General features: G+C 45.7%; 1 protein-coding gene across 1 annotated transcript in view; it reads left to right on the forward strand.

The window, feature by feature from the left end:
* bmp6 (bone morphogenetic protein 6) overlaps positions 1 to 11,662 on the forward strand; it is a 35,901-nt gene that overhangs the window by 22,533 nt on the left and 1,706 nt on the right. Inside the window, exons 5-6 of the mRNA XM_014181053.3 lie at positions 10,442 to 10,518; positions 11,505 to 11,615. Coding sequence (XP_014036528.1) covers positions 10,442 to 10,518; positions 11,505 to 11,615 — 188 coding nt within the window. The remainder of the gene's footprint in view (positions 1 to 10,441; positions 10,519 to 11,504; positions 11,616 to 11,662) is intronic.

The following is an 11,662-nucleotide window of genomic DNA, read 5'->3' on the forward strand; positions in this document are numbered from 1 at the left end:
GCGGACAGAGATATGTCCCGGGTTGGCTCTGAGAAAAACAATGACGTACAGTTGAAGTCGGAAGTTTAAATACACTTAGGTTGGAGTCATTAACTCATTTTTCAACCACTCCACAAGTTTCTTGTTAACAAACTATAGTTTTGGCAAGTCGGTTAGGACATCTACTTTGTGCATGACACAAGTAATTTTTCCAACAATTGTTTACAGACAGATTATTTCACTTATAATTCACTGTATCACAATTCCAGTGGGTCAGAAGTTTACATACACTAAGTTGACTGTGACTTTAAACAGCTTGGAAAATTCCAGAAAATGATGTCATGGCTTTAGAAGCTTCTGATAGGCTAATTGACATCATTTGAGTCAATTGGAGGTGTACCTGTGGATGTATTTCAAGGCCTACCTTGACATCATGTGAAAACCAAAAGAAATCAGCCAAGACCTCAGGAAAAAAAAATGAAGACCTCCATGTTCATCCTCCAAATGCCTGAAGGTACCACGCTCATCTGTACAAACAATAGTACGCAAGTATAAACACCATGGGACCACGCAGCTGTCATACCGCTCAGGAAGTAGACGCGTTCTGTCTCCTAGAGATCAATGTACTTTGGTGCGAAAAGTACAAATCAATCTCAGAACAACAGCAAAAGACCTTGTGAAGATGCTGGAGGAAACGGGTACAAATGTATCTATATCCACAGTAAAACGAGTCCTATATCGACATAACCTGAAAGGCCACTCAGCAAGGAAGAAGCCACTGTTCCAAAACCACCATAAAAAAAGCCAGACTACGGTTTGCAACTCCACATGGGGACAAAGATCGTACTTTTTGGAGAAATGTCCTCTGGTCTGATGAAACAAAAATAGAACTGTTTGGCCATAATCACCATCGTTATGTTTGGAGGAAAAAGGGGGAAGCTTGCAAGCCGAAGAACACCATCCCAACGGTGAAGCACGGGGGTGGCAGCATCATGTTGTGGGGGTGCTTTGCTGCAGGAGGGACTGGTGCACTTCACAAAATAGATGGCATCATGAGGCATGAAAATTTGGTGGATATATTGAAGCAACATCTCAAGACATCAGTCAGGAAGTTAAAGCTTGGTCGAAAATGGGTCTTCCAAATGGACAATGACCCCAAGCATACTTCCAAAGTATCAACCTTTACTTCCAAAATGCTTAAGGACAACAAAGTCAAGGTATTGGAGTGGCCATCACAAAGCCCTGACCTCAATCCCATAGAACATTTGTGGGCAGAACTGAAAAAGTGTGTGCGAGCAAGGCCTACAAACCTGACTCAGTTACAGCAGCTCTGTCAGGAGGAATGGGCCAAAATTCACCCAACTTATTGTGGGAAGCTTGTGGAAGGCTACCCGAAACGTTTGACCCAAATTAAACAATTTAAAGGCAATGCTACCAAATACTAATTGAGTGTATGTAAACTTCTGACCCACTGGGAATGTGATGAAATAAATAAAAGCTGAAATAAATCATTCTCTCTACTATTATTCTGACATTTCACATTCTTAAATAAAGTGGTGATCTTAACTGACCTAAGACAGGGAATTTTTACTTGGATTAAATGTCAGGAATTGTGAAAAAATGTGTTTAAATGTATTTGGCTAAGGTGAATGTAAACTTCCGACTTCAACTGTATACGCTGACACGGTGACTGAGTTCATCAGGAAGTGAATAGATAATATTGTTCCCACTGTGACTTTTAAAGCCTACCCAAACCAAAAACCGTGGATAGATGGCAGCATTCATGCAAAACTGAAAGTGCGACCCACCGCATTTAACCACGGCAAGTTGACTGGGAATATGGTTGAATACAGTGCAGTTATGCACTCCGTAAGGCAATCAAACAGGCAAAACGTCAGCACAAAGTGGGGTCACAGTTCAATGGCTCAGACACGAGACGAATGTGGTATCCCAAGCTGTGTCCTCAAAACATGTGCAGACCAGCTGGCTGGAGTGTTTACGTACATATTCAATCTCTCCCTATCCCAGTCTGCTGTCTCCACTTGCTTCAAGATGTCCACCATTGTTCCTGTACCCAAGAAAGGAAAGGCAACTGAACTAAATGACTATCACCCCGTAGCACTCACTTCAGTCATCATGAAGTGCTTTAAGAGGCTAGTTAAGGATCATATCACGTCCACCTTACCTGACACCCTAGACCCACTTCAATTTGCATATCGCTCCAATAGATCCACAGACTGTGCAATCGCCTGCGCATTGCACACTCCCCTATCCCATCTGGACAAGAGGAATACCTATTTAAGAATGCTATTCATTGACTACAGCTCAGCATTCAACACCATAGTACCCTCCAAGCTCATTATCAAGCTTGGGGCCCTCTGTCAGAACTACGCTGATCCTCAACACAGGGGTCCCACAAGGGTGCATACTCAGCCCCCTCCTGTACTCCCTGTTCACCTATGACTGCGTGGCCAGGCACGCCTCCAACTCAATCATCAGGTTTGCAGACGACACAACAGTAGTAGGCCTGATTACCAACAATGACGAGACAGCTTACAGGGAGGAGGTGAGGGCCCTGATGGAGTCAACAAAACGAAGGAGCTGATTGTAGACTTCAGGATACAGCAGAGGGAGCATGACCCCATCCACATTGACGGGGCTGCAGTGGAGAAGGTGAAAAGCTTCAAGTTCCTCTGCGTACACACCACTGACAATCTGAAATGGTCCACCCACACAGACCGTTTGGTGAGTAAGTCGCAACAGCGCCTCTTCAACCTCAGGAGGCTGAAGAAATGTGGCTTGGACCCTAAGACGCTCACAAACTTTTACTGATGCACCAATGAGAGCATCCTGTCTGGCTGTATCGCCGCCTTGTACGGAAACTGGACAGCCCGCAACCGCAGGGCTCTCCAGAGGGTGGTTCGGTCTGCCCAACGCATCACCGGGGGCACACTGCCTGCCCTCCAGGACACCTATGGCACCCGATGTCACAGGAAGGCCAAACAGATCATTAAGGACATCGACCACCCGAGCCACGGCCTGTTCACCCGCTATCATCCAGAAGGTGAGGTCAGTACAGGTGCATCAAAGCTGCTATCTCAAGACCATCAGGCTGTTAAATAGCCGTCACTAGCCTGCTACCACACCGTTACTCAACCCTACACCTTAGAGACTGCTGCCCAATGTACATAGACATGGAATCACTGGTCACTTTAATAATGGAACACTGGTGACTATAATAATGTTTACATACTGTTTTACTAATTTCATGTGTGTATATACTGTATTTTAGTCAAGGCCATCCTATTAAACTATTGCTGTATATATACTATTCTATTCTACAGATATACTAAACATTCTATCCACATACTCTCTATAAAGTCTATACATCCCATCATACGTGTATATACAGTGCATTCAGAAAGCATTCAGACCCCTTGCCTTTTTCCACATTTTCTATTCTATTCTATTTCTAAAATTGATTGATGAGGAAAAACATTTATTTAATCTACACACAATACCCCATAATGTCAAAGCGAAAACAGGTTTTTAGATTTTTGGGGCAAATTTATTACAAATATAAAACAGAAATACCTTATTTACAAACTGTAAGTATTCAAACCCTTTGCTTTGAGACTCGAAATTGAGCTCAGGTGCATCCTGCTTCCAATGATCATCCTTGAGATGTTTCTACAACTTGATTGGAGTCCACCTGTGGTAAATTACATTGATTGGATATGATTTGGAAAGGCACACACCTGTCTATATAAATTCCCACAGTTGACAGTGCATGTCAGAGCAAAAACCAAGCCATGAGGTTGAAGGAATTGTCCGTAGAGCTCCGAGACAGGATTGTGTTGAGGCACAGATCTGGGGAAGGGTAACAAAAAATGTTGGCAGCATTGAAGGTTCCCATGAACACAGTACCCTCTGTCATTCTCAAATGGAAGAATTTTGGAACGACCAAGACTCTTCCTAGAGCTGGCTGCCCAGCCAAACTGAGCGATCGGGGGATAAGAGCCTTGGTCAGGGAGGTGACCAAGAACCCGATGGTCACTCTGACATAGCTCCAGTGTTCCTCTGTGGAGATGGGAGAATCTTCTGGAACAGGGGTGGGCAACTCCAGTCCTCGAGGGCCTGATTTGTGTCACACTCTGTCTCCATCCCTAGCAAACACAGCTGATTAATCAAATTGCATTCTGAACTGAAGCTCATGATCAGGTGATTATTGGAGTCAGGTGTGTTAGCTGGTGCTGGGGAAAAACTGTGTCACCAATCAGGCCTTTGAGGACTGGAATTGCCCACCCCTATTCTAGAAGGACAACCATCTCTGCAGCACTCCACCGATCAGGCTTTTATGGTAGAGTGGCCAGTCCGAAGCCCCTCCTCAGTAAAAAGCACATGACAGCCCACTTGGAGTTTGCCAAAAGGTACCTAAAGAACTCTGACCATGAGAAACAAGATTCTCTGGACTGATGAAACCAAGATTGAACTCTTTGACCTGAATGCCAAGCGTCACATCTGGAGAAAACCTGGTGCCATCCCTATGGTGAAGCATGGTGGTAGCAGCATCATGCTGTGTGGATGTTTTTTAGCGGCAGGGACTGGGAGACTAGTCAGGATCTAGGGAAAGATGAACGGAGCAAAGTACAGAGAGATCCTGCGCCAGAGCGCTCAGGACCTCAGACTGGGGCGATGGTTAATCGTCCAACAGGACAACGACCCTAAGCACACAGCCAGCACAACGGACAAGTCTCTGAATGTCCTTGAGCGGCCCAGCCAGAGACCGGACTTGAACCCGATCTAACATCTCTGGAGAGACCTGAAAATAGCTGTGCAATGACGCTGTCCATCCAACCTGACAGAGCTTGAGAGGATCTGCAGAGAAGAATGGGAGAATCTCCCTAAATGCAGGTGTGCCAAGCTTGTAGCATCATACCCACAAAGTCTCGAGGCTGTAATTGCTGCCAGTGGTGCTTCAACAAAGTACTGAGTAAAGGGTCTGAATACTTTATGTAAATGTGATATTTCCGTTTTATTTATTTTTTTATACATTTGCAAACATTTCTAAGAACAAGTTTTTGCTTTGTCAATATGGGGTATTGTGTGTAGATTGATGAGGGGGAAAAAACTTTTTCGTAAATTTTATAATAAGGATGTAACGTAACAAAGTGTGGAAAAAGTCAAGGGGTCTGAATACTTTCCCGAATGCACTATAATTGTACTCCTGACTCCAACATTGCTCGTCCTAATATTTATATATTTCTTAATTCCATTATTTTACTTTTAGATCTGTGTGTATTGTTATTGTTGTGAATTGTTAAAATTATTGCTGGAGCTAGGAACACAAGCATTTCACTACACCCGCAATAACATCGGCTAAATATGTGTATGCGACCAAAACAATTACATTTTATTTGAATCAAACCCAACTGCACCGTACAATTACCCCACAACATCCCACCTTACACTCACACTCACAGAAAGCACAAGACAATATCCAAACATCTGCAAGCCGAGCAGGGAAGGTCTCGAAGCACCGGATTTCAGTGTAATATGGTGAGTTGTGCTGTCATTGACGGGGACATCGGAAAAAATAGAGTCCGAGAGATGGAAACTATCCCTAGATGCATGACCTCATCATTTGAGTGCACTTTACAGTACCTGCCCTCTGCCCCCTCTTCGTATTTAGCGGCTGATGTTATGAACAGGTATGCAGGCTAATTAAATTAGGCTCTAATCCGGCTACTCATCAGCCATCATCCCCTGGCTCCGTCATAACACTAGCATAACGTTACCCTTTGCTGAACATAAAGCTGGCCCTGTGAGGGGGGATGCCAGTGCTTTTACAGCAGGAAGAGCTGCGGTTCAGAGGGCTTTGTGACTAATATCTGCCTGATCCCAGCGCTAATTTGACAGATGAGGCCCAGGCTAATACTAAGCCCTTATGGCTAGGGTCACGGGGTCAGCTACTCAGCTTCGTAACCGTCATCGTTACAATAGTAGCTCAAGTGATTTTCCTCACCACCTCAGTTTGACGTCATCTGTTTTGATGGTGATACCATCCAAAGGCTAGAGGTGTTGTTGGATGATGTTAATTGGAGATCTACAGTTTTTTTCCTTTTCTGGAACGCATCATAGTTCATCTTTATTTAACCGGGATAGTCCACTCATCAACAATTCTCATTGTTATGATGGGAGTCTGAAGTTATTAGTTTGTGGTTCCATGTCTGTAGTTCATCACACCAATCATTCTGGAAATAATCTGCCATATCTGCTTTGCTGTAGAGTCTAGAGTTCTAGACATTACATTATGGCCATGCTCTTCTCAGTAGTGCAGTGTCCATCAGATAAAAACCCTCAGGACAGAGCAGGACAGAAGAGAACGGAACAGAACAGGCTCCCGGAACAGAACAGAACAGGCTCCCGGAACAGAACAGAACAGGCTCCCAGAACGGAACAGAACAGGCTCCCAGAACGGAACAGAACAGGCTCCCAGAACGGAACAGAACAGGCTCCCAGAACGGAACAGAACAGGCTCCCAGAACGGAACAGAACAGGCTCCCAGAACGGAACAGAACAGGCTCCCAGAACGGAACAGAACAGGCTCCCAGAACAGAACAGAACAGGCTCCCAGACCAGTCTGCTGGTGCTCAAGCTAATGAGGACAATCTGTTGAACCAACGTGTCCTGAAGGATTGGACTTTATGTAACCCAAAACATCAATCCCTCGGCCTCGCCACTTGGGATGTCTGGAGCGTAAATATTTAGATCCCGCGCAGGAAGTTGCGAGTCCTTTGCGACAGCAAGTGGCGAGGATCAGGCAGACTTGTGAGGCATATGGTTCCAATACCGCATCACTCACTCACTTCACAGGCTCTGAGGAAGAGAGGAAGGATGGATGGATAAAGGGAGCATCTTTCTTCTGTGCTGCTCTGAGGGAGAAACAAATAGGGACAGTGCCTCATTGTTTAGCATCTGATGGGACCACCATCGCCCCGTCTTTACAGTTTCCGATTCATATTAACAAATCAATGTAGCTACACACCAGAATAATAGTATGCTTAATGCTTAAGAACACAACAGCCAAGTCATGAGCTCTGTTCCAACATCCACACTAGCATGCCACTTAAAATACATGCCCAATATATTGCTTCATTCTAAGTGGTACGCTAGTATGGATATTGGCAAATAGCCATGGGCTCATCATGTAGGTGTCTTGGCGTTAGTTTGCTTACAATAACACAAGCAGAAAACCCTATCCGACAAATGAAATCACACCTACATACTGGGTTCCTTTGAGAGGGGAAGTTTGTACAGTAACTGTACGCTTGGAAATGAAAGAGTGAGAGAGAGAATAAAAGAACAGTACGACACCTTTAAAGGTAATTTGGGGTTTGGGGCGGCAATGGAAGCCGGGCTTGGCCCTTTAACGACCATCCAGGAGGAGTATCACTGTAGCCTAGCCGGTCGTGGCCCCAGACCTGTCCCAGACCTGTCATTACCCAGGCCAGTCATTAGCCGCTCGCTAAAAGACTGACCAAGTTAACAGTATTGCTTAAAGAATTCTAATAACACGGCGCTGTCCAGCTGTGTGTTTTCATCTCTGCCTCTCCTCCTCCAGTCTCCCTTTGTTTACTGTTGGTGTAATTAGACATTGGCGAGCTCTGCAGAGGGTTTAATAACCTCCCTGATGAAAGACAGGAAGAAAGATAAACTTCAGTGGAAGAGGGAGGGAGGGAGAAAAAACCCGGCATGGACACAGACAGACAACAGTCACATTCTCTTTTAAGTCTTCATTGGAGTTTGAAGAAGCTAGCCCGTTCTCTCTCTCTCTCTCTTTAGGAAAACCCTGTTCTTTTGGGAACACCGCCGCCTATTAGCCCATCGTTCCATCACCGCCTCTCCACAGGCACAGCTTGTGTAATTGCTACTGTAAAAAGGGGCAGTTTTGAAAATGGCCTCTGTTTTTTTTTTTTTTTCTTGAGAAAGTTTCGTGAATAAACCATGGAATTACTGTGTTCAGTTCCGGAGATCGAGGCTTTTGGTGGAAGGAACCCATTTAATGTTGTACATGCCTCACTCCCCCCCCCGGCAACAGTGTAGTGATAATTTTGTAATTGGCTCCATTGACTTCTATATTTTTGAATGACAAGGGATAAATATTATTTATCGATTTTTCCCTTGTCAGCACCTTTAGCCCAACTGTTTTAAGGCCCTTTTGAATTGTAGTCTATGGTAATAAGGAAGCCAGGTTTTTCAGGTTAGAAGTGTATGAAAGCCCCTTGGGATCCATGCTCAGCGGTAACTGTGGTGGATTTACATTTTACAGGCAGGAAGGGGAGAGGTGGTTTATGGGTACCAAAACTCTGGCCTTTACACTCACTCAATGAAAGTCAACAGTAAATATCAGCTTGACTGTAAATACTGATGGTTATAAAGACAGAGAGGTGCAAGGAAACAAGGTGTATGTGTATTCCTGTCTGTTAGTGTATCTGTGTGTGTGCCTGCATGCACGTATACACTTACAGAACGTATGTTCAGAGCATGGTGTATTTATTTACTTTAGTGTGTGTATTCAACCTTCAGAAGATCTTTTCCACCTGGTCACCCAAGTCCTCTGGTCCCCTTAGCCCTTTCAGACATCGTCCTGCAACATGTCAAACTGTACCAGGGTGCTTGTTAAAGCAGCTGCCCAGGGCGGGGGGGGGGGGGGTTCAGTGACACGGTCCCCACCCTGTGATTTGGCTGGGAGCTGAATGTCTGGGCCATAAAATAGGCCATCGGGGGCCTGTGTGTGTGGAGGCAGGTAGGTAGGTCACACCATGCCATGTGAGAGGAACACTAGCCCCAGGGGTTAAGTACCCTCTCGAAACCGGCTCCAGGACCTCAGTGAGAGACAGATTTATCTCTGTAAATATTTACCTTGCAGAGGCACAGCCGAGGTGGCGGGGAACCCAGACTGGCCCGGGGGCTGACGGGCTAGGCAGGCAGGCTGACCCAGAGGCTATGGCCGCCCTGCACTGCGTTAGGATAGATAGTGTAGCTACACCCCTCCTCTATCGCCCCCATAGCTACACAAACCATCAGCAGACAGACACACACACACACACACACACACACACACACACACACGGAAAGAACATGGGAAACACCTGAGTGTCTCCGACGGTAACAGCCAGGATGACCTCTCAACCCTGACCTTATGACCAGATACCACCTTTTCTGTTTTCCAACCTCGGCGTGAGTTAACCCCCCAGTCAGGTGACTGCTGCACTTATGTTGAAGTGTTTCCTGTTCCAATGGGAAGCGAGCGGCGGGTATTTATAATTGCCAAGTTTCAGAGCAACGCTCTCTCTCTTTCTCTTTGCTCGCCTTGGGTCGTCATTGGGAGCAGGCACACTTGTCTGGGCTTGTTATGTTTATGTGAATTCAATCTAATTAGTAATTACAACATGTCATTACAGTTATGAATCCAAATTATGGCTCTCTAATAACGACGGCTGAGTGGGTCGGCTGAAAACAAAACAAATAAAAGGGTTCATTTTGGCGGCCTGGTAGGAGCCTGCACTGTGTAGATTGCTCGCTTGCATTGATAAATCGGAGAGTGGAGCCACCTGGTCATAACACAGTACAGTAAGGGCAATGAGTTAGTTCAACTCACCACTGCACACCCAGCTAACTAAATAAACTGGTTTAATGACTGGGTCCTGGTCTCCAGGGCGGAACAGACAGGGCAGGAGGGGGTCTGTGAGAGACTCGTCCCTGTCCCCCATTACTTTGACACACACACACACACACACACAAACAAAGAGATGGTCCTCTCTGCCACCCCTGATGCCCACCTGGGCCCCAGACTGTATGGCATATAGCCTGGCATGGTTTGCCCACTGTTGGCTTTAAGGGAGCTCCTACAGCAGGAAGTAATGCCACTCTGTGCTGATATCATAGCTCTCCTCACACTCTCTCTGTTTAGTAGGAGAGGGGGACGAACGCAACAACAAAAAATCAGCAGGTGGACTCTCAACGTCGTCAGTGGAAAGTCTGAGTCACCCGTTTTGACTTCAGAACGCCGGCCAGTGCCAGCAATGACCTTCCCCTCTGAAACACCATACCTGTGGTTGACACCCGCTGAGTCGCTAACTCTGTGACTCTGCGGCTGGGTGGGACGAGAGGGAGATAATTAAAACAAACTGCGGAGAGAGGAGGGCAGTTATAAACATGTTTGTCATCGGCAGTCCGACCCAATGCGCCCAAAAGCCGACCAATTCAATTTGGCAAGCTTTCAAATGAATTTATCTTCAAGTGAATGTGAGGCACATAAAATAATCCAGTACACAAATGAACCCATGTCACTGTGAACTGGTGTAACACCCATATACGTGTCATACTACCCAATATGATATATGACAGCGGAGGCATATGATTCAACCCTGACTTCTAGTTATTTCTTCCCATTTAGAATACAACAGCAGTGACCAGAAGACAGCCTGTAGGAGACATGAGCTCTACGTCAGTTTCCGGGAGCTGGGCTGGCAGGTAAGGATCAAATTACCCCCCCCCCAGTAATTGCAGTGACACACTGGTGGACTACAGTACCCATAATGTCCCATTTGTTCAGAGTGAAGAGTTCAATACGATACAGACATGAGTCAAACATCACAGGTCAAAGAGAAGGTCATTGAAGCCAAGGTTTGCAAAAATATGGTAACTTCCCAAAATTCCATGGTTGTTCCAGAAAATCTGGAAAGAAGGAATCATCAGGAGGGAATAAACAGGAAATCCGGAATCCTCTTATCATGATTTCTGGGAAAACCTGGGAATTTGGGGAAATTTACCAGATTGTTGCAACCCTAATGAAGACATTTGGTAGGTGAAAGCAAACCAACAAGCAGGCTTTTGTACCGATTTAATAACCTTTTAAAGAAGCATTTATAGGCATTTGGTAAGAGCTTAAGTGGCCTGTGAACTCTGTCAGGTCACTGGGTGTGTTGGGTAACAGGGGCTGCGAACAGTTAATGGAGGGGAAAACATGCAGCCACCTACGTCCTGCAAAACAATCAACCCCCTGTTAAGACAGCACTGACATCTAGAGGGAAGGTGCCAACACACACACACACACACATACAGTACATAGGCCTATACACACACACACACACACACACACACACACACACACACACACACACACACACACACACAGAGAGAGAGACTGTAGCAACCAGCCTGCTGCCTGAGTGATTCCACAGGCACTTGTACATTTCTGAACTGATCTGTCCTAAGAGACCCAGTTGAGACTGATGGTTGTGAAGGAGTGAAGTAGGACGCTACAGTCCAAAGTGCTTTAGACATTATGCGAGTATAAATGCCCTCTGACAATGCTGCGGCTGAACTGGCACTGTATATTGTACCCATTAAAACACACAGTACCTTTTTGCCACAGGATTCCATTTCCAGAGTCTTCAGAACACATTGTAGACCAGAGATTAGCCATATTAAATGTATCCCTCTTGTGATTGTATCAGGACTGGATCATTGCACCTGAGGGCTACGCGGCCAACTACTGTGACGGAGAGTGCTCCTTCCCCCTCAACGCCCATATGAATGCCACCAACCATGCCATTGTGCAGACACTGGTGAGCACTCCAAGAATTTGAGCTACTACGTTGCTAATAAAGAGCTA

This window comes from Salmo salar, chromosome 29, assembly GCF_965601325.2.
Source record: "Salmo salar chromosome 29, fSalSal1, whole genome shotgun sequence".
NCBI lineage: Eukaryota > Metazoa > Chordata > Actinopteri > Salmoniformes > Salmonidae > Salmo > Salmo salar.